Source organism: Columba livia, chromosome 6, assembly GCF_036013475.1.
Source record: "Columba livia isolate bColLiv1 breed racing homer chromosome 6, bColLiv1.pat.W.v2, whole genome shotgun sequence".
Lineage (NCBI taxonomy): Eukaryota > Metazoa > Chordata > Aves > Columbiformes > Columbidae > Columba > Columba livia.
Window position 1 is genome coordinate 17,982,501 of NC_088607.1, and position 21,671 is coordinate 18,004,171.

Sequence of the window (21,671 nt, forward strand, 5' to 3'; positions counted from 1 at the left end):
GAAGGACTAACAGGAAGAACACAGAGAACTGAGTGACACCGTAACACTTGCTTTGAAATCACTCGGCACCAACAGGAACTCAAAAGATGCTGAGTAAAGAAAAGCAACTATGGCTTTCTACATCACCTGTGTCCAGTACTTGGAATAAGTCAGACAAAAACTATGTCTGAGCAACCGCTGTGCAAATCCCTTCAGGTTTTTCCATGTCTCTTTCCCTCAATCAACATTTGGCATGCAAATCTCCTACTCAGAACTGGCCCAAGTCCTCATTCATCATATCTAGTAAAATGCACAATTTGCATTAATTCAAATGAAGACATTACCAGGATAATGGAACTACAGAGCCCGGCTCAACATTAGAAAAGAAACTGGAAATTAGACAAAGCCTTACAAGATAATACTGTAAAATTCTTGTAATCCACTCAGCACATTTCTGTCCTGTGACAGGACCCAATGCAACTGGATGTTCAGAGTCCTATCAGGCTCTTCATCACAGCCATCCCTCAAAGACAGTGAAACACTCTTTTGTAGCCCAGGAATAAGAGCAAACTGCCTGGTCACTGGAGACCCTCCTGGTGCTTCTCTCCTCAGCTGTGCAGGGCTCAGCCCTGCTGAGAGAGCACCCTAGCCCTAAATTTGCAGGACAGTCTGAAATCTTCTTCAACCTTTCTTGCAAGTGTTGTTAAGCTTTGTTTAAAATATATGACCATTCACCTAATAAGAAAGTATGAGTGGATGTCCATTTGGGAGATTCAGATAACAAGGTTCTAAGCTAATGAATATTTAATCATGAAAGAAAGTAACCGACAGCAGTGGCTAGTAAGTCCTCACACCTGAATTTGCTAGAGCATCTTCTCAGCACATCAGCTATAAGTATCTGGGAACCATATCTACACATGCCATCGACACTAACTCAAAATGCTGACTCCTGTTAACCATGTCTGGGATGTCTAACGCATAAAAGACCAGATACCTAACTTAGACTGTGAACCCCATGATTAAAGAACCACACCTAAAGGGAAAGCAGCACCATGACAGTGAAGTCTCACTTGTATATACAGTGGTAGGTCTCATTTCCAAAGTGACTTATGAGGACTTCATTAAAACTTTCAAAGTTGCTTAAATCTCACCAGACCTTTTGGAAACTGTGAGTTAGGATTCCAAATAAAATACATATTTTGGGAGGAGAAAAAATGACCCCAATCTAGTATTTTCACAGTAGACAATAAGCAGATAAATAAATGTCATTCTAAAACAGTGCTCAGAGTATAAGTGATTATAGATGGATAGCCAGGATACTGTGATAAGACCACAGAAAGGACAGGGCACAATACACAGCAGAAATTGAGGTTAGAAAGAATAGCATAGTTGAAAGCTGAGTCCCAACTTCATTCTTACACTTGCATGTTCATGATGTTTTCCAACTTTCATTGGAGTCACCCTACACATTTCCCTGGGCAGGCATCATAATTTGCACTGGAAGCTCTTACCTCTTTGTTTAATTCCTTGGAGGTATTGGGGCTCCGACTAGTAGTGAATACTGACTAGTAGTGAATACTGACCCTAAACATCTCTTATCAACAAGAAGCACACTTTTTTTTTTTTTTTGTATTTTTAAGGAAAATATGAGGAAATTTGAAATCCCATCCCATCGTAAGTCAGAATCAAAGGGCCCCGTATTTCCCCACGATTGACTGACCCCAGCCTGGGCTAACCCCTGGGACAGGGATGTGAATGGCAGGCGGCCGGGGATGGCAGCAGGCACTTCGGTCCCCGTGTCCCGCTCCGGGCCACCGGCACACGGGGACGAGAGTTTAGAAAACGACAGCCCTGCCGCGGTACCACGGGGCGCCGGGCCGGGGAGGTGCCCCAGACGGCTCCACCATCCCCGGCCGTGCGGGTCCGGCTCGAGGCATCGCGAAGGGAGTTAAGGGACGGCGCTGGAGTCCCTCGGGCACTGCCGGGGTGGGGACCGGACTCCCCCCACCCGGCTGGACTCACCGCGCCGCGCTCGAAGTCGTTGTAGAAAGGTTTATCCAGGAGATGCCTCTCGCTGCAGCCCGCAGTGCCCTCCAGGCTCAGGTACACGTAGTCATCGGTGCCTGCGAACCACTGGCTGCCCGTGGCCACCGTGACCGTGTAGGACGGCATGGTCCCACCAGCGCGGCTTCGCTCAGCTCTGCACGGCCCCACCGACCCTACTGGCCACTGCTGAACCGCGCTCCTGCCCCAGCCCGGATCCTTATCAGCGCCGCAGCCTCCTCCTCCTCCGCCACTGCACAGCACGGCTCGGCCCTGCCCACCCCTTCCCAGCGGCCGGCACTCCTACCCCGGTACCCTGCACAGCTCTCCCGGCAGCCCCAGGCAGCCTGTGCTGCACAGCTGCCCGTGCCCCACACTGCACCCCTGTCCTGGCACAGCCACCTTGCACTGCACCCGTGTCTCACACTCTGCACACAGCCCCCACAGCGCACCTGCCGTCTCACTCTGCCCCAGCTCCTCACCAGCACTCTTTGCACATCTCTGCACACAGCACTTTCCTCTTGATATCCTTCCACTGTTGTTGCACAGTCCAACACAGCTCTCAGACCACACTGCTCTGCAGAGCAATCCTGCTTCTGCCAGGCACAGCTGTGCACAGCCTTGAACAGCTCACCCTTGCACAGCTCCAAGCGCCTCACCATCTCTACACTTTCAGGATTTCAGATGCGCACCCTTAAACTGCTCGGCACTGTGTAACCCCACCTCCTAATCACTCCAGTTTGCAGGCTTGCACACTCTCTTCTGTGCCCAAACCTTACATGTGTACCTCATTGACTCCACACAGTATCATGATCTACTCACATGTACACCTCATATCCCATTTTTTTTATTGTCCTGTTACTCACTCTATACTCACACCTCATTATATACACCGAATCTGCAAATCCATGTACAACTCACTCTTTTCTCATGTCTAGACCTCCGCTGTTACTGGCATGCTTTATTCCCTGCATTCCTCTAAGCCTCTCAAACACCCTGTTGTCTTTGCACAACCGTGTGTAACACTAACTTCCAGCATATCTACACATTGAAGCTGTACACAGACAACCAACCCTCCATTTCCACAAAGTACTCTAAAAATCCCACAATTTCACAGTCCTCACCCTGAGAATATCACGCACCAAATATTTGACATAATGAAGATGCTATTATTAAAACAACAGAAGAGTTGGCTGCACTTCTTCCACAGTCCAACCCACCTTGGAGAAAATAACCCCATAGCAGTGACACTGCACATTTGGCACTTAAGCATCAAGATCACTAATGCTGTTCTCCTACATTATCACCAGGTAAACAAACACCACGTGCTATCAACCCTGTTACCTCACCGATCTTCCTTCATGCTGCTGCCAGCAGCAGCTGAACAATAGTGTGCTGAAAGGAGCCAGGTGGGGCTTTTGCAGATCCCAGTGTCCTTCCACCATTGCTCTGTGATCAGAGCAAGCTGCAGGTTTCCTTGCTGTTGGGTGGTTTGCCTGGCCGGTCTCTGTGCTCTTGTGAATTTCTAGTGACAGGTACACAGGGCAAGGTAAAAGAAAACCACTTCAGAAGTGCTTTACTCATGGTACACTTGCACTTCAGGTGCTGAGGTCACATCACCTTATATAGTAACCAGTCCAGTTGTACTCTGGTAGCGCTTCCAGTACAAGGCACTCACTACACATAGTTTTTCTCCTCACATGTGAAGCTGGATGAGCATTATCAATCACTGACCTTCAAATACAGAATAAGACTGATTAAAGTCAACAGTCGGAAGTTACCACTGGCTCTGCCTGTTTCTGTTCTGGTAAATCCAGTTGCAAAGTGCCTCATGTGTCTCTCTAGCATGGTTGCCGCATTTTGGGCTGCTGGGCAACACCACAAGATATGCCTACTAAGTCTCTCCTTCAGCTTTTAAAATTGCAGCTACCCAAGATGTGCTGTGGCCTGTCTTACTTGCACACTGTGGCCAGCGGTGGCCACACAGCAATGGCGACAGCCTGCAGTGCTCTGCAACAGTCCTGTTCTTCTTTCACAGAAGTGCCATGCTACTGGGCTATGCTCACCCAGACAAGTCAGGGAAGGTCTCCTACATCTCTACTGTACAAATAGAGACTCAACCATTTCCTATATTGTGACTGCAATTTAAAGGTTCTCCCACATTTGGGGTAAGTATTTACATATAAGCATAAAAACAGAATCATTTGGCTCTACTGAACTGCTCAGCATGAATTTCTAAGTGTGCTACTACTTTTCAAATAACACCCGTAAGTGCAAGATTGCCAGCTGTCGCCTGGCACACCCGCAGCAGCTGCAGAATCGCGGCCCCGAGGTCTGAGCTCTCCTCCTGGGACTGAACCAGAAACGGGACATGCGAGAAGTGAGGGCGCCCCCTGCTGGGCCCGGGGGCAGCGAGCGCGGGTGGGTCTGAGCGGGGGCAGCCGCGGGGGGAGGAAGGCGGGGCTGCGCTCATGAGCGCAATGTTACCTCTTTCGCCGGTGTGAAAACCAGAATAAAACAAACACACCCCACAACTTTTTTTTTTTTTTTTTCCTGTTTTGTATTCTATTTTAAGACAGGTCTGCTGTTATGTGGTGCGAAATATCACCTCCTTTGCCAGCGTGAAAAATGCAAAAGGTGTCAGAATAATTGATCTCTGATTGCCATCACTAACTGCCTTCGTGCCTGTCAGTCCTTTTGTGTGCAGCTGCTCAGACCCAGTGCTGGTTTCTGACGGCTGCTTGCAAGACTAGGCAGTCCCATCCAGTCACAGACCCCATGCAGGCAGTGAGCCTGGGCTTATTTCTCCCCAGGCCACTTACCTGGAGAGTAAGGAACCATTCCCTGCATCACCTCCACACTCAAGCCCTTCTGCATCTCACTCTCCTCACCTGAAGATGGTTTCACAAGGCAGTGATGGAATCTGTGCACTCAGAAGCAAGGAGCTGGGAAACCGGGTCCTTAAAAACAGGAGTGACTGCTCTTTCTGAGCTGCGTGTTAGTGGGGGGCTAGGATAGGCCCCTTCAAGGAGCACATCTACTCTGCCATGGATTTTACAGCTTATTATTCACAACTGTCACTGTCCTAAGCATCACTCAGATTTACTACATGGAAACTCACAGAAGAAGTCAGCTGTTGTTCCTCTCTATCTCCTTGCAGTGCCAGTGAAAAACAAGGTTGATCTGTGATGATGTAACATCTTATAGCCCTCCTGAGGCTACAGGCAATTTGGGTGGGCAGATGGTTCTTTTGAAATATGCTAATAAAGGACTTGGAATGGGGAGGAATGAGACAACACGGCAATTAACAAATGACAGAAGGTATCAGTAGAGCCTATAGAAATTTCCAAGCTACATAAGTAATCTAAGGGGCATGAGTTTAATAGCTGAGAACATATGGGTGCTAATTGTGTATTGCTCCATCAGAATGGAAAGAAAAAGTCCTTGTTCATAGACCTGCCTCTGTCCCAGCTCAAAGGGTCCAGAAATTAACTCCAGGATTGCAAAGCTCACACAGTCTGTCTTTGCCATCCAGGCAGTGGCAATTCTGACACCAGCTGAATTGCTCACAAACCCCAAATGGAGTTATTATATCAACCCTTATTACAATATCTTTATATGTGTAGTGCAAGGGATCATCCAGATTGCAAGGGGCTGTGAGTCTCTGCCTCTGTGAATGTACTACTCTGGCACTTCACAAGAGAAGGGGAAAAAGGAGGGAGACAGAGAGAAGGCAGCCTGCTTTCAGCCTTCCCCACCCCCAGTCAGTGCTGGGAGGCTGCACAGGTAGCGCTGCTAAAGAGGAGGGGAGAGCAGAGGAATGGGACAGGTAAGTCACACACAAGGAATACAGTTGCATTATTGGCTACTCTGTTGGCATAATTTGGTACTGCAGAAATTTGAGAACTGCAAAGCTAGAATTGCAGTGGAAGACTGAAGACTGGTGCAAAAGTCCCAGGCCACAGCAGCAAGGGTTGAGTATTGACAAGGGTTGAGTTTGTACAATATCAACTCTAATCTGAAGTCACGCAGGTCAAAATTCAACCCTGAAATAATACCTCTAACTTCTACCGCAGCTTAATTTGGTCCAGGGCTGCAAGAAAGCTGCTCAGTGGTTTAATTTTCATCTGATTTCTCTGGAGTGCATCAACTGCTTAGGTGTGGCCACGAATGTAGCATGGTCCTGAAAGCACAATTTTGGGATGAAATGAACTGTCATCTTGCTGGCATGAGAAACACTAATTTAGCTAATTCCATGATCAGAATCAGTCCTCTTTTAATGCAGTACTTTAAAGAGCAAGAAGCTAAGCGTAAGAGCAAGACAAGCAGCAAGGTAGACTCCAGAGAGACCTCAGCCTATCCACAGGAAGGGAACAATGGTACATTTTTAATTAATTTGGGATGGTCAGGGTTAAAGCACATATGAAATATTGCATACACTCTCTAAGACAGCTGCACTGTCTCAGTTGGGATTAAGTCATCAGCCCAAGACATTTCCTATTCTCTCCCAATCACAAGGATAACTGTTTCCCTTGACAAAGGAACCTGCTGACCCCAGCACCAGAACCTACGGCTCTAACAGTGATGAATTCTTCTATGCCTGCCTGGTCTGCCTTGTTTGCAGGTGGCCTTTGAAACAGAAAACACCAGAGCAAACCAGAGAACCCAGCAAAAATGAGTGGGAGGTTAATTTTGGTGAAGTCTTAACATGTTAGGAATTGCAAGCCTGATTGCTTGAAGCTTCAGGATTTAATGAGCACAACCTGAGCGGTGATCTCCCTCGTCTGCTCTGTGCAGTCTCCTGTTTGTTTTATTCAGTTATTTCAAACCCTCCTCTGATGTTAAAGCTTTTGAGACAATTTCATTCAGCTCCTTAACACTCTAGAGCAAGATCTCCTCTTTTTTGCAGCTTTTGGTTCCTCTGCCCCCAATTTTGCCTTTTCTCTAGAATATACTTTAAAATAAATAGTATTCTTAAAGCTTGCCATCATTTGACCCTGTCTGAGCAATATTACATTTCCAATTATTCTACCCTGCGTAACACCCTGAACTTACTCCCTTTTTTCCTTTACCCAGAACTCTAATGACTTTAATGACTTTTTTACTTTTTTTTTTTTTTGAAAGCCTCCTCTGCCTCTCTTCTGAATTCTGTCTCCCCCTCTCTGTTTAGCCAACATGAATGAACTTTTCCTCTGTTCAGTTCTTGTTCAATAATGGGATATTTTTGCTTGATTATCTTGTCATCCATCCATCCCACAGGGTGCTCAGGTGGATCTTGCCAACCTCTGCTGCTGCACCCCTTTCTTCTGTCAGCCTCCCTCTGTCCCACTCTGAGAGACAAGTCATGCCAGTCCCGCCAGCCAGATACACATAGCTACTCACCAGACAGCTCCAGTTCCTGGGGACCAGCTGAAAAGTCCTGTTCTGGAGTCACAGCTGTGCCACGTGCCACTGAGTCACTGCTCTTGGAGATTGACACACTTCACACAGTGACGGTAACACTCTTTCAGATGAAGAGGATAACAAGAGGGAAAAGGCTATTTTATCATTAACTCCAGGTGCCTGAACCCAAGATGAGGAGCATGTCTCAACCAGCAGTCAGCAGACTCTGCAGGCTCTGTTCCCTAAACCGTCTATCAGCTTTTCATCCCAGAGACTGTCAGTCAAACAGCAGGCCCTGGCAATCTCCCCAGCAGCACATTTTCATATAGAGGTCTTGCTAGTGAGTTTGCAAACTTTATGTAAGTAGCTTCATTTGCTACAACCAGACTTGCTTCACTAAAGGAATACAGAACAGAGCCTTTTGCTTTCCATGGGGAGGCACCTCTCTAGGGTTGCAGTATTAAGATTTCCTCCCTTTTCTTACCTAAAACAAAATCACAAACTAATCACTCCTTAAAAAGAAATATAAATCATAAGATTTTGTTTGAGCCCCCTTGTGTCACAGACACAATTTTCTAGATCTTATTTGCTCTTTGACATTTATTCTTTTGTTACAAGCTCACAGCAATGCAGATAGCTCTTTTCCTTGACCTACTGATGCTAGAAACCTATTCATAGACTCATAGAATGGTTTGGGTTGGAAGGGACCTTAAAGATCACCTGGTTCCAAACCCCCTGCCATGGGCAGGGACACCTTCCACTAGACCAGGTTGCTCAAAGCCCCCTGCAATCTGGCCTTGAACACCTTCAGGGATGGGGCATTGACAGCTTCTCTGGGCAGCCTGTTCCAGTGCCTCACCACCCTCATAGTGAAGAATTTCATCCATATGTCTAACCTAAATCTACCCTCTTTCAGTTTAAAGCCATCACTCTTTGTCCTGTCACTACATGCCCTTGTAAAAAGTCCATCTCCAGCTTTCCTGAAGGTCCTCTTTAGGTACTCAAAGGCTGCTATAAGATGTGCCCAGAGACTTCTCTTCTCCAGGCTGAAAAACCCCAACTCTCTCAGCCTGTCTTCATAGGAAAGGTGCTCCAGCCCTCTGATAATCTTCGTAGCCCTCATCCAGACTTGCTCCAACAGAGCTACGTCCTTCTTATGGTGGGGGCCTCACAGCTGCATGCAATACTCCAGGTGGGGTCTCACGAGAGCAGAGTAGAGGAGCAGAATCACCTTCGACTGGCTGGTCATGCTTCTTTTGAAGTTCAGGACAAAGTTGGGTTTCTCTGCTGCAAGTGTACATTCCTGAGTCATGGTGAACTTCTCATCAACCAAGACCTCCAAGTCCTTCTTGTCAGGGCAGCTCTCAATCCCTTCATCACCCAGCCTGTATTTGTGCTTGGGATTGCCCAGACCCATGTGCAGACCCTTGCACTTGGACTTGTTGCACTTCATGTGGCTTGCATGGGCCCACCTCTCAAGCCAGTCAAGGTCCCTCTGGTTGGCATTCAAGATAAACTGCTGAAGACTTCCCACTCTGAGGCTCAATCCTGGCATGAAAACACATGTAGGACTGCAATCATGCTCATGTCATCAGCAATGAAGTATAAATGCAGCCATCCATCACTCCATGCTTACATAAAATTATTTTTCTTCTTAGAGAAGAATCACAGAAATGAGAATCTTGTGCTTCGCACCCCGGCACAGAAACTGATGCATGTGAGAACACTGATTTCAGACACAAAGCATTCATAGCAACACTGAGTGTCAATTCCAGAAGTTCCAGATTTTAAGGCCCACAGAAATCCTCTCTCCACACCTCCTGCACAGCATAAGCCAGAAAATTCTCCCCACAATTTCCAGATCTGAGCCCAAAGTACCTGCAGAGTCATATCTTCTCACTGCATCGAATGAGTTGCCCATGTATTCTGATCATTAATTATCCCTTTATCAACATGAATAATTTTAACATCAAATTGTCACAGGATGCTGCTCTGCATTGGTCTGCTACACTGAAGAGCCAACAAGTTCCATGTTTACTCCAGTGAAAGTAACTCACTTCAAGCAGAGGAGAGCTCAACTTTTCTCTTGCATGTGCCTCTAATGTTTTTTCAAACAAAATTGATACTATAATGGCTTAATTTTGTTATTTTCTTTTTAATAGAAACACTTTATTGCTGCAGTTAATAACCCTGTGTATCACACACAAATAACCAATTACAGTTCAAGAAACTAAAAATAATTCTGCAAGTGGTAATACTGAGAAAATGAACATACATGAAAGGATACAAAACTATACATTTAAGTTACTAGAAATTTACTAACTAAAAAACTCCGCAGAAATGTGAAGTGACTTGTATAAACTATACAACACATGCCAGTGTAAAGTTTTTTTAACATTATACAATTACCTATCTACAAATGTTTTACCTAAATACAAGATCAGCTGCAATTTTTAAACAGTTACCTTCTACACAAGTGCTTTCAGTACTTCATTGGGATATGCAGACGCTGTGATATCTCAGAACTAAAAAGTAATCACAAAATAGAAGGTCCCACTTAGAAGTTTTCTTTGCATATCTGATATAATGCTGTGAAAACCCACCTAGCAATACCCTTGCTTTTCTATTTCCCCTGTTTCAGCCATATTTGAGAAGGACCCAACCCAGAGTCATCAACCTCCCTTTCGTTGCTGGCCGCAGTCTCCACAGTGGAGTACACCAGAAATCTGTAGCTTAACACACTCAGCTTTAGGAGAAATTTGAACCTGGGTCCCACTTTGTAATAGACACCCAGTCAAACACAGGGCAGCAGCAACCAGCTCTCATGCTTGGCCATATCCACGCATCACTTCAAAGGCTTCTGAAGAGCAGCACACCAACCAGACCCCTTCCTTACAGCACCACCACAAGCGGGACGGATGCCCTGATCAGTACAGGGCTGGGCAGAAATGGGCGGGGACAAGGAGTTACTGTTGCTTCCCAGGATTTCCCAGGTACAGCACAGGCCCAGCACTTCTATAATCCCTGGTAGGCTCAGTGTAATGTTTGTTGAATTCCTCCTGCAGAAGGAAAGCCAATCTCAATGACATTCAACCACAGGAATCTGTCCCCAGGTCTGGCCATCTCTTCAGAACACAGGGCAACATTTTAAACATTACCCCAGCTCCTAAAATACAGGGTTATAGTTGAAGAAAGTCCTGAGAATGCATAGGAATTTAACTTCCCATGATCTCTTAAATGGGATCAACCCTCTGCACCACACACCTGTATTTCCAACATAATGCATGTTCATGACCTGGCAGATATACAAAAAATGACATGGTGGGGAACTTTCCTTGGCACAGTCAGCACTTGACAGGATTTAAGTCAATAGAAGGGGCAGCTGGTCATATGTCTAGGGCATGCGGCATATCAGCAAAGGCTCTGTCAATCTAGAAAAGGAATGGTGGTAGATAGTATTAGACCTATAATTCCTCCTACTTAAGTTCTGGTCTCAGAAAAGCCCCAGGTAACCCAAACTAACTTTGGCCAAGGAACAAGGACCAAAAAAAGTCAGACATCTATTTCAGTCATTTCAAAAGCTGCCAGAAGGAAGCGCTGGAAAGCCTGACCTGACAAGAGATGATTGTTCCTCTTACAGACATCTGGGCAGGAAGGACAAAGCTCACCTGAGTGAGCATCAGTGCCTTGCAGCTGGAAGCTGAAAAAAAGTCAATGGTATCTCCTTGAGGAGAAAGAAGGAAAAAGCACCATTAAGCCTTCTCACACCATTTGATGGCACCATGCAGAAGCAGAGAACTGCAGCTCCAGAAGCCCACTGCTAACACCAGCAAGAATCAGCATGAGAAGTGTGACCAGAATAAATGAAAACCCCTGACAGACGGATCTCTTCTGCAGCCTTTCTTGGTATGAACATTCCTAAGCAGTAAAAAGAGTTAAAATATTAGGTCTTAATTTTCACTCAAAAAAGACCTGCTGGGAGAGGGAACAGTTAGCAGCAACACTGGCTAAAACAGTTTCATACACAAATATTTTTCCCCAGATGATTTTTCTTGAGATGGTTTTACTTCCCAAGATACACATGGGCACAGCAAAAACCTTCAGTATCCTGAATACACTGGACACAATGACACATGCCACTCAGAGCTTCCAAAACCGCATGATTTCACAATATTTCACTGAAAATCACATATGACAGTGACTGAAACAGGACCAGCATGTTACAGTATGCCATATCGGCACTTGTCAGAGCATTGATTAGATACCAGTGTTTCTCAGGTGTGAGATGGAGAACAAGCAGGTTTCATATCTGAACTTTTCCATTTTGATTTCACCTACTGGCCACAGCTTGGATGAGAACGTGTGCAGCATCAGTTGGCAGCTGAATCAGTGCATCTTGTAGCTGTAACGTGAGCATCCCACAGACATGTAAGCCTTGTGCACTTGGGCATTTCAGAAGAACATGATGAAAGTGTGCAAGACCTGATATTTAAACCACCTGAGTTTATCTAGTAAATCTTTTCACAGAACAAAATAGAAAACAAAACAAGACAGTGTATTATCTTGGTTCTCGTAATAGAAGAGGACCATCCACAGCAGAGTTCAGGAAATGGCCCGAGTAATTGCACTTAAAATTATGGCAGGCATAGGCAACAAACTCTACATGCATATGGTCACGAAGACTGCTGCCCCGATATTAGCAGGGTATGTAGGGTTTGTCTGCCTGTATCACATAAGCATAGGACATCCCGACAACCTAGCACGGCATGCAAACCTGTGCCAGTGCAGCTTTGCTAGGACTGCCTATGGGTCTGGGTATTTAAAAACATCTCAAGAACAAGGTACCGTGTTATTCATGAAGATCACAGCCAGCGAGCTTCCAGCATGGGATCACACATATGCTTTTCCTCTAACAGCTCTTAGAAATCACAGGTGTGTGTTCTCTTACCATAGTCCCTGCTCTGCCTTCTTTTAAAATATTAAGTTAGAAATACATTAATATTACATTTTAAGGAAAAAAAAAAATCACCAATCTCTTACTGTTATTCTTTGGGAAGTCTTACAGCAACTACTTTTATTATCACAAGAACTTGTCCAATTAAAGTTGTACTTGAAAAAGACTAAGTAATACCTGAACCAGAGCTGGGGATTTAGTTCAGCATCTCAACAGGTAAATAAAAATTTTTACCTCACTGAGAAGTCCAGGCAACCCCTGCTAAGACTAACCAGAAGATTATCATTGACTTTACAGAGATTTAGATAGGGCTCAGGTAGGGAAAGTCAGCTTTCAAATGCAGAGGCCCCATGTACTGACTTTTGGTGGGGCTTTGCTTCCGCTCCAGTCACACCAAGATTTTAGTTAAATGAGGGTTTGAAGCTGGACAGTGGTTTGGTGAAGCAGATTGGTCAAGCAAATTAACAGCAGACACCTCAGGCTTTGGGCAACTCTGTCTAAAGCCCGGCAAACAGATTTTAAAGCTGTCTCTCTCTTCTCACTAAGGCTGTCTGATTAATAAGACAGTCCCAAATTCAAAAGCACAGACAAAACTATTATCTGACCACATAATGCATCACATCAGGACTAAAACCAGGCAGGTATATTTAAACTCATTCACTTAATGCAATATTTACTTCCCAGACTTTGATCTCAGCATCTCCTCTGACAATGTCAAATTTTTGGGTAATTCACACATGACACAGCACAAAAGGGAAACCAATTTCAGCTGTATTGACTAAGTATCTTTTTTTTTTTTTCATGACAGCTCACATTTTTACCAATATAGAAACAAACCCTTTGCCAATGATTTGGAATTAAAGTTACATTAGATATTTATGTGCAGGTGTGTTGATGGTTTGACCTGTTGAAAAAAAAACCCCAAACCAATCCCCAAAACAGAGCACTGAAACAAGCACTGTACACATCCACTACTTTTTGTACACAAGTCACAAGTGCAACATCCTTTGGAAAAAACTGCTCCTCAAAGGAAATCTGAAGAGGCAGAGTTTTGTAGTGTTATGTTTAGTAAGATAACATGGGCATGTGTTGGAAATCACAGGTTGGAATTTTTTTTTTTAATAAGGCAAGAGGTTTATGTTCCAGAAGAATAGATGGGGTAAAGAATGAAGAAATGTTTAGAAAATAACACATTCTTTCAAGTTTCATTCTCGTTTGACATATGTATTACAAAATAAAGATTTTTAAAAGTGCTATATGCTTTGTAAGTCTCATCACATATGTAAAGCAAAATTTTACACCTGCTGCCTAAGACAAAATGTTAGTGGCAGTGTTAGCAGTAGATTAGACTCCAAATCTCTAATTTCTCTCAATGTCTGGGACAACCTCCTTCATCACACTTAAAGAACAAACACCATTCTACACATATTCCAGAATAATTTAGAGTCATCTTCTAAAGTAACAGACTCCATGAACTTGATGACAGTTCACTAGCGGTTTGCTTGATACCAAACCCAAGGCTCACTCTACCCAGTATCCTATGACTCTTTGATCAGCCAGTATGAGAGACAAAATATTGAGAGGTATGCAACCACGATGACATTGACAGATATGCCAAAGGGATTTTAAAAAACTCCAACAAAAAACAAATGTAAAAAATTTCATCCACCAGCCCTCAGCTGTTAGCTGATTTTAAAAAGGTAGAGCAGTTTGCAGTAAACAATGATATTTTAAATCTTCAAGGACATACAGAAACATCCCTCCCACACAGCAATCAGACGTGAAGGATTTCTGCAGCACAGTCTTCTGGCTCTGTGTAATGTGAAGAGTTTGTGTCTGAATGGTGAACCCCAAGCATCTCTTTACTTTCGAAGTTTGGCTCCATTAGTGCAGGTTTTTCAAAAATATTCTTTTTGCTAGTTTCTGGACAGTTTTGTACATATATTACTCGGTTATAAGCTTTAAGTCTCTTCCACAGCTGTACGTACACTTTGCATTGCACATACATGAACAGAAGTCCTCCAGTGAAACCAATAGCCACAACCACCAGCTTAGTCCAAAATGGCCACTCTAGAATCCCTGGAAGAAAGAAGAAGGACGTGGTCAATGGCTGGACTACAGTGGCTCTCTCAAAAGCATCCTGTAAGGAAGCTGTCACAGAGTTTGGGCCATGCAAACTATTCGTACTTTGCTATTTTTCTTGTTTGTCTTCCCTCTCCACAGCACTGTAGAGTCAAACACAGGCAAGGCTTCTGCTTCACATATCACATTTATTCACACCCACGAGAAAAAAAACAATTGATTCTCTGTGGCTGAGCCTTTGTGCAACACAATCACAAACAGAGTCAAGGCAACAGTCACTAATAGATTTAGGTCCTTTTACACAGGGATTGGATCAGATTATGACAGGGATTCTATGGCATGGTTTCCTCTTTATAGCAGGAGGCTCGACCCAGTGATGCAAGAAGTCTATACTACCCTGTGATCACACAGTACATGGACTCATAGTCTTTAAACTCAAAAGGGGACCACTGTCACCACCTAGCTCAACACAATCGTTATGCAGATCAGACAATTTTGTCTGCATCAGGCCCAGTAACCTGTGTGTGAGCTAGAGCATCTCTTCTGATGCAAAACTGCAAGTGTTGGAGATGCTGAAGCATTCTGGTAAGCTTACTCTCCATCATTAAAAATGATCACCCTTGCTTTTCCTGACTTTGTCTAGCTTGAACTTTTAGATATTGGATCTTTTTACATCTCTATTGACTACTTTTAAATGAGAAACTATTCATTTTACACATCTTCTGCTTACATAGGTCCTGTATCCTCCCAGCCTCTCTCTTCTTTAAACATAAGTGACATCACAAGATGGATATGAAACCATGCTGAATCACACACTGTCAGATTACTCAGAGAATAAAATCATGGTCTTTCAGTTTTCAAAGTTTTTACCAAGATACAAGCCACTGTTCTTTTGGAAATGCATGGTAGTGGGGGAGGAATGAAAATATTTTAGTCCTACAATACAAAAGGTGCTGCAGCATGACTACTGATAAAATCCCACCTGTGATCAATATCTGAACCTTTGATTCACAGGTGACCTATCTGGTGCCATCTGTAGACAGTGACAGTATACACTTGCCCCTGTGCAGACATGAATATATACCCACACATATTCGTCACACCCCCAGCTCATTACAGTACTCCCCAGATTTAGAATCCAAACAAAGGGAGCAAAGAAGGCACTGTAACATGTACTAAATATTGACACTATTCCTTCTATTCTTGCTCATCTAATATATTTATTGGCTAAAACAACCTGGAGACAATAAAGCTCTGAAAGCATATTGCTTTTCGTTATCATAAGGAAACCTTACACTGAAAGGCCTACAATTTTCACCATATGTGGAAAAGATGGGGTTGGATGGAATAGAAACTAACATTTCATTCCAAGCAGCCTCCTGACTGAGGTCGTGAAAATCAAACTACAGCCCAAATGAAAAAGGATAGCAAAACTGTTCAGTTTTAAGTGTGATTTTGCTCTGAAGAGATTGTAACAGCTCTGTGGATTTGCAGGTTTGCCAATGCTCAGCTACATGCCCAGAAGACACTCTTCAATCATCAGCAAAACATCTTCTACTTGCACGTCTAGTCGACATGCAATGCTCTGTGAGCAAGGACAGCTTGTCTTCTAAGGGCTTCCAGCCTTGGTAGATACCCCATCCCTTTTTATCCCCACCTCCAGGGGCAGCTCAGCTGCCTGAGAAACCATTCTGTGACAGCTGCAAATTTGCAGCCCAGCATACCTAGGTAAGCAGAGTTCAGTTTGCTAAGTTTAGAGCTGGCATACTCAAGAAAACGTACTATTCAAGAAGATATTCCTGCAGTGGGGTGTCAGCCACTGCACAAACTGCAGCACACCTCATCTCAGTTGTGTGAACTGGAGTTCTAAGAGTCAACCTGAATTTCTTCTGCTTCAGGATCAACCACTTATAAATATTTCTCCAGTCTAACAAGGTTCTCACAGGAAACTTGTGCTAACCCACCTCACAGGTGACCGAATAGAAAGAAAACCCTGATGATTTACCTCAAAGATTTGGATTTAGGTTCCTCTTCTTTTTTTTTAATAACTGTTCTTGTTTTGCTCAGGTAACCGTAGCAGGAAACAAATGCAAAGTCCTTATCTGCTCAGTAAGTGTTCCAATTAAAAATGAAATTAGCTAAGGCAATGCAATTTTGTGTCTGACTACAGTGCATTAGCTCTCCTATCTGTGCATTTCATAAGTGCAAACTAAATTGACTTGAAATAGACTTAAAAAGCACCCACAGATGAATTTAACTAAACCCACTGATTTAACTAAATCATTTTAGAACTGTGCTTTTAAACTAATCCAACCACAGGCTAAAGCTGACTAGTTTAAGTATAAGCATTACCTGCACACTCATGCTCTGCATCCTCTCTTTATTTGGGATAAATAATTATTCCATGAGATTAAGTGGCAAGATAACCAAGTAACATACCAGTAGTCTGTCCCTGTTTAATCTCTTCAGCGGTCCTGTCTATCAGGACATAGAGAGACCACACAACGCAGGTGATGGCAATGATATGGAATGTTACAGAGCACATGATCTTCCTCCTCTCGCTGGCCGTCATCTGCAGCTTCTCCCACTGGCAAGAAACCCAGAAGCAAAGCAAGAGATTAGGTATTTATTGTAGGTACTAGAGACTATAAAAACAAAACATTGATATGAAGAAAGACCAGGCAGGAGTTTTTTTCTAACACGAATTCTAAAAATCAGACATCATTATTGCTCTGACCACAGCATGTGTGCAATGGCTGGCAGCTCACTCTGCTGCGACAGGAGCCATTCTGGCACCAGTGGAGACCTCTAACGCTCAGCTCCGACCCGGAGCCTCAGCACCACGTCACGGCACCCTGCTTACCCACGGAGGGGCAGCTCCAGCACAGAGGGACCTTAACGCGAGGTCTTGTGCAGTGCAAGCAAAGCTGCTCCCTCCTGCGTTCCCTGCTCAACAGCGGGTATCCACAGCCACAGCTGAGCACCGTGAGCGGCAAAGGGTGTCCCTGCTCTGGCAGGCATTCAGTAAAACTGCAATGAAAGTGGTACATGATCCAGCTGACCACTGTGTGCAGGACACCTCACTCTGAGCTCTGTTAGAGTCCCTCGGTGCACAGTCAAGGCTGTTTAGCTCTTAGCTCAATGTTGCTTAGTTCTCACCTCTCACTCCTGGGGGTTTCATTCAACCTTCATGTATATTTAACAGTACTTACAGCAGCAACACCCATGTTTTATTTTCAGTGTTTCAAATGCACTCAAATACGTCTGCCCTGAGAATATATAGTAGAACTGAGATGACAGCTTTTGTAAGTGAGAGGACGCAGCCAACTAAATCCCCAGACCTGCATCTATGAATAATGCTTTATGCAGCCCAAATAGCAATGACAAAGTCAGGTCGCTCTCATTTAGGAAAGATACAAAGAAACTAGACAATTATTATAAATGCTTCTAATATGCAAGGAATTGTTCAAAAACAGCTTTTTTTTTTTTTTTTTAAACCACCTGAGACAGCCAGAAGCTTATTTTAAAAATATTTCTTGGCAATTTCCCATATGTATATGATGAAAATTTTTGTATTTGGGATACACACCCCTCAGCATTGGAAGAGAGAGTTAAGATGGGCTTTTCTCACACTTTTACAAAATATATGCTGGGGCACATACGCTTCTCATACGTACCTCTGTGTTTCTAGAGAGGTGCACTTGATGTCTCCTACAATAATTTGTAGAAAAAGAGGATTTCAAAAAGGAAGAATAATGTGGAAGAAAGTGAGGATGACCTGACTGGTATGAGCGAGATCATCCATTATGTTGAATTGTTGTTCCTACTGCCACAAATACAGAAATGGATGAACCCTGAAACAGAGACTTTGTGATCCTCTCTGTCTTGCCGTCAACCAATCTCTTCGGCAAGTCCAATCCAAGCCACATCTCCAGTTCTATGGCCATCAAAATCTCATCATGGTACAAGAATTAAAGACTTTCAGCAATGACAGGCTAGACCCATGTCATGCTAGAAAGCTATATTCATTTAATCTTCTTATAAAAAGACTGGACAAAACATTCCCTTTAGATGTTGCATTTTAAACAGAAAATTGCTTTTGCATCTAAATAAAGCTGTTCATTTTTGATTAAAAGTATAATTTAATTAATTAATCTGCCAAAATGTAAGCGGGTGAAATATATTTCTGACTGCTTTTACAGAGCCATGAGGACTCGTGTTTTCACTACTTTCTCTTTTCTGTTCCACAGCTATTGCACTGACCAATACCTCCTGTGACCTGCTGGCTCCACAGCCACCAAACCAATCCGCACCAGCTCATTCATCTCTTCAAGAGATATGACTGCACGGCAAAGGAGGAGATATTCTGCAAACTATGCACTAGCCCAGAGAGCAAACTAGAATCTGAAGGTCCCTACTGCATTATTCTGATGACTCAGCATGTGGCATTTCCCAGCTACAACCATCAGCAGTTCTGGGGTTTTGAAGTGTTAAAACAAAAAATCCATCTGAAAATTTAGATTTACTGTCTCATTTTTTAATGGAAATTTTAAAATGAAGCACCCTTCTCTTGTCTCCCCTCATCTTCGCTCGAACTGTGACACTTTTTTTCTCACCCTTTTCCCTTAGTAACTTAGTGTTTGAAAGCCCAATGTGGCAATACAACCTTAAGGTGCTGAAAAAGTTTAATTCCATTTCTACCTTACAGACAAGCACTAGCCCTATTATTTGTTCCGTCCTGTTTATAATCACCAGTTCCAGGCTGTTTTCTCCTGACTGACAGGATACCATACAGGCTGAGCTGAAGATACAGAGCCAGCTTATCTTCTGGCTGCAGCTGAACCTCTAAAAAGACTCTTTAGATACATTTGTAGCAGATGTCTCGTTCTCCTTCTGTTTATGGCTCTGTCCCTACCTTCTGGCATCTGGTCTCTTTCCCACAGACGACCTGTTCACATATAACTGATGATGCTGAGTGACTCATTTCTGAAGGTGCCCAACAACTTTTGCTCATTTCTGTTTTTCTCACACGGCACAAATATTCAGAAAGTGTTTCCCACTGGCTACAGGCAGAGAAAACACAGAAAAAACAGTAGCCAATTGCCAACTAAAGCAACTCCTTTTACTTGGGATTCTCTAGAGTAATTTCTTTCATGTCCTGTGGCTGGGCTGTGCAAAGCATTGCCTGTGGAGATAACAGAGCCTATGATGGTCAATACTGCAACTCAGAGGTCCTACACTCTGTGCCAAGAGGCTACACCAAGGAAAATCTGTAGTTCTTCAAAGGCAACAATTCACTGCAGTCATAAGCACAGGTCATCCTACCAGCTGGACGAGGTAAGCTATATTCTTTGCAGACTGTACATCTCTGTAAAACAGTTAGAGATGTATGAAGTCTGAGCTATTTTTTTGCTAGGAGCCACTTTTAGGAAATGGACAAGTTCCCACTACAGCTTTCGAAAGGCTGCAGTCCAGACTTGCCACATGATATGATTTAGGCCCATAATAACTGAATTTAATATCTCTCATTTATTCTAGTTCCAGACTGAGGTTATTGTTATTAACCTCTTCCACTGTGGTAGATGTTTGTCTGTGCTAAGAACACAGTGACTTCCATCTCAAAATCCTTATGGTAAGGACCAATTGAAATTGAAATCCCAGAGGATGTGGGAGAACAGGAAGGTTACAATTGCAAAACCGGCCTTACAATACAAGTAGCATTTAAGTACTTATACTTTAAGTCATCAGATTTATGAAAGGTACTTTTCTATAAAACAAAAATACGGGTTCTACCAATCAGAACTACTAAAACGTAGTAATTTGCAGTCTTAGAAAAAGGTAAAAATGAAAACACATTTTTTGTTGAACCTTCTGCTACTTACATTATAATATTTTCACTAAAATAGCTTTGCTCATTTAAAAAGAAAAGCTACAAATCTTAACCAAATTACACTCAGAAATTGTGATTTAAAGTAAGTTTAACCTGAAATTCCCATATTTTCAAGAGGACTTAAAAGCCATGTGGATCGTGAAGCAGCAAACTAAAGCAGATAACGGTAAAGCAAAACTCCATATTTTAAAAAAAATGTGGATGACTGCAGAGCAAATACCTTTTTGCATCAATTCTAAAATGTAACTTTTAAGAAAAAAATATCAGGTCGCTTCATGCAGTTATGTATGTCTATGTACATTTACATACAGAGAGCTGCCAGGCTACACAGCTAACTCTCAGAGCTGGATTCCACTGATGTTGAATTTGCAAGGTTGAGTGTTAATTTAAATCTTTTTGCAACTAAACCAAACTGACCAGACTTAGTAAAGAGCCACAGGATCGTGATAAAGACACGGGGGTGCTCCAGGCTTGTTGGCAAGGACTGCCTCTTTTCTGGGTGGATCTGTGTTAACAAAGCATTTCCGTGGGGAAGCAGGTCTTGTGCCTACCTTTCTCAAAGGCTTCAGTTTTGTCTCCATGATGAACTCATACTTGCACAGTTCACAGCATCGTGTGTCTGAGCTCTTGATCCATTGCTGTAGGCAGGCTTGGTGCACGAAATGAAGACTTCCCGTGCAGTGACAGGGGGTAATCAAAGGGCTCTCGTCATCTCCTTCACAGTGACATATCCTGAATCAGAAGCAAAGCCGCTCATTAGGAGAAGAAGCAGCAGAAAGGATGTGGAAGAGGCATGTAATATCTGTGATCACACACAGTTGTCCACTGAGGGTCCTGAGACATACATATCAAAAGAATGTATTCCATAAAAGAGCTAAAACTAAAGAACTCCATTGCTGCGCAGGCACATACACAGGCACAAAACAATTGAGCACAGACACTGCTAACTAGATAGCTGTCTTCTAACAGATGAGGCGGACACACAGAGCCTGACAGAAATGCAGTATCCAAAAGGAAAAAACAGGGTAAGAAATGACAATGCTTCATCTAGAACAATAGCACTTAACTGAAAATAGCATATAAACAGATTGGACAGCACTTCCCAAGACGAAATATGCACAGAGAGGTACAGCTACCCATGGATTACAATCCGAAACAGAAGATAAAACAAAATTCCCAAACCAATAGTGTAACAGCCCACCCCAACATCTTGAAGAGTTAATTTAGATAGCCTGGATTTTGCACAAAAGGAGTAATTATTTCTAGTGCCAATTTCTAGGAGACAGATTCACAGTGCAAAGCTACAGCACTAAATCTCCCCAAAATACACCTACTCTAAAT

At 43.4% G+C, this 21,671-nt stretch overlaps 2 protein-coding genes across 30 annotated transcripts in view; both read right to left on the minus strand.

Moving 5' to 3' along the window:
- ALOX5 (arachidonate 5-lipoxygenase) overlaps positions 1-9,400 on the minus strand; it is a 40,147-nt gene extending 30,747 nt beyond the window's left edge. For 2 of the 5 annotated variants that reach the window (XM_065067329.1, XM_065067332.1), the window contains exon 1: positions 2,475-2,699. In XM_065067329.1, coding sequence (XP_064923401.1) covers positions 2,475-2,684 — 210 coding nt within the window. In that variant the 5' untranslated portion in view covers positions 2,685-2,699. Of the gene's footprint in view, positions 1-2,001; positions 2,396-2,474; positions 2,700-7,404 lie in introns of those variants that run through there. The other 3 variants (XM_065067331.1, XM_021293833.2, XM_005497973.3) reach the window with 3 other exon arrangements.
- A 139-nt stretch (positions 9,401-9,539) lies between these two features.
- The window catches only part of MARCHF8 (membrane associated ring-CH-type finger 8), a 98,448-nt gene continuing 86,316 nt past the window's right edge, over positions 9,540-21,671 (minus strand). For all 25 annotated transcript variants that reach the window (XM_065067333.1, XM_065067334.1, XM_065067345.1 and 22 more), the window contains 3 exons: positions 20,882-21,062; positions 16,880-17,027; positions 9,540-14,437 (listed from right to left, as the gene is read on the minus strand). In XM_065067333.1, the coding sequence (XP_064923405.1) occupies positions 14,133-14,437; positions 16,880-17,027; positions 20,882-21,062 (634 nt within the window). In that variant the 3' untranslated portion in view covers positions 9,540-14,132. The remainder of the gene's footprint in view (positions 14,438-16,879; positions 17,028-20,881; positions 21,063-21,671) is intronic.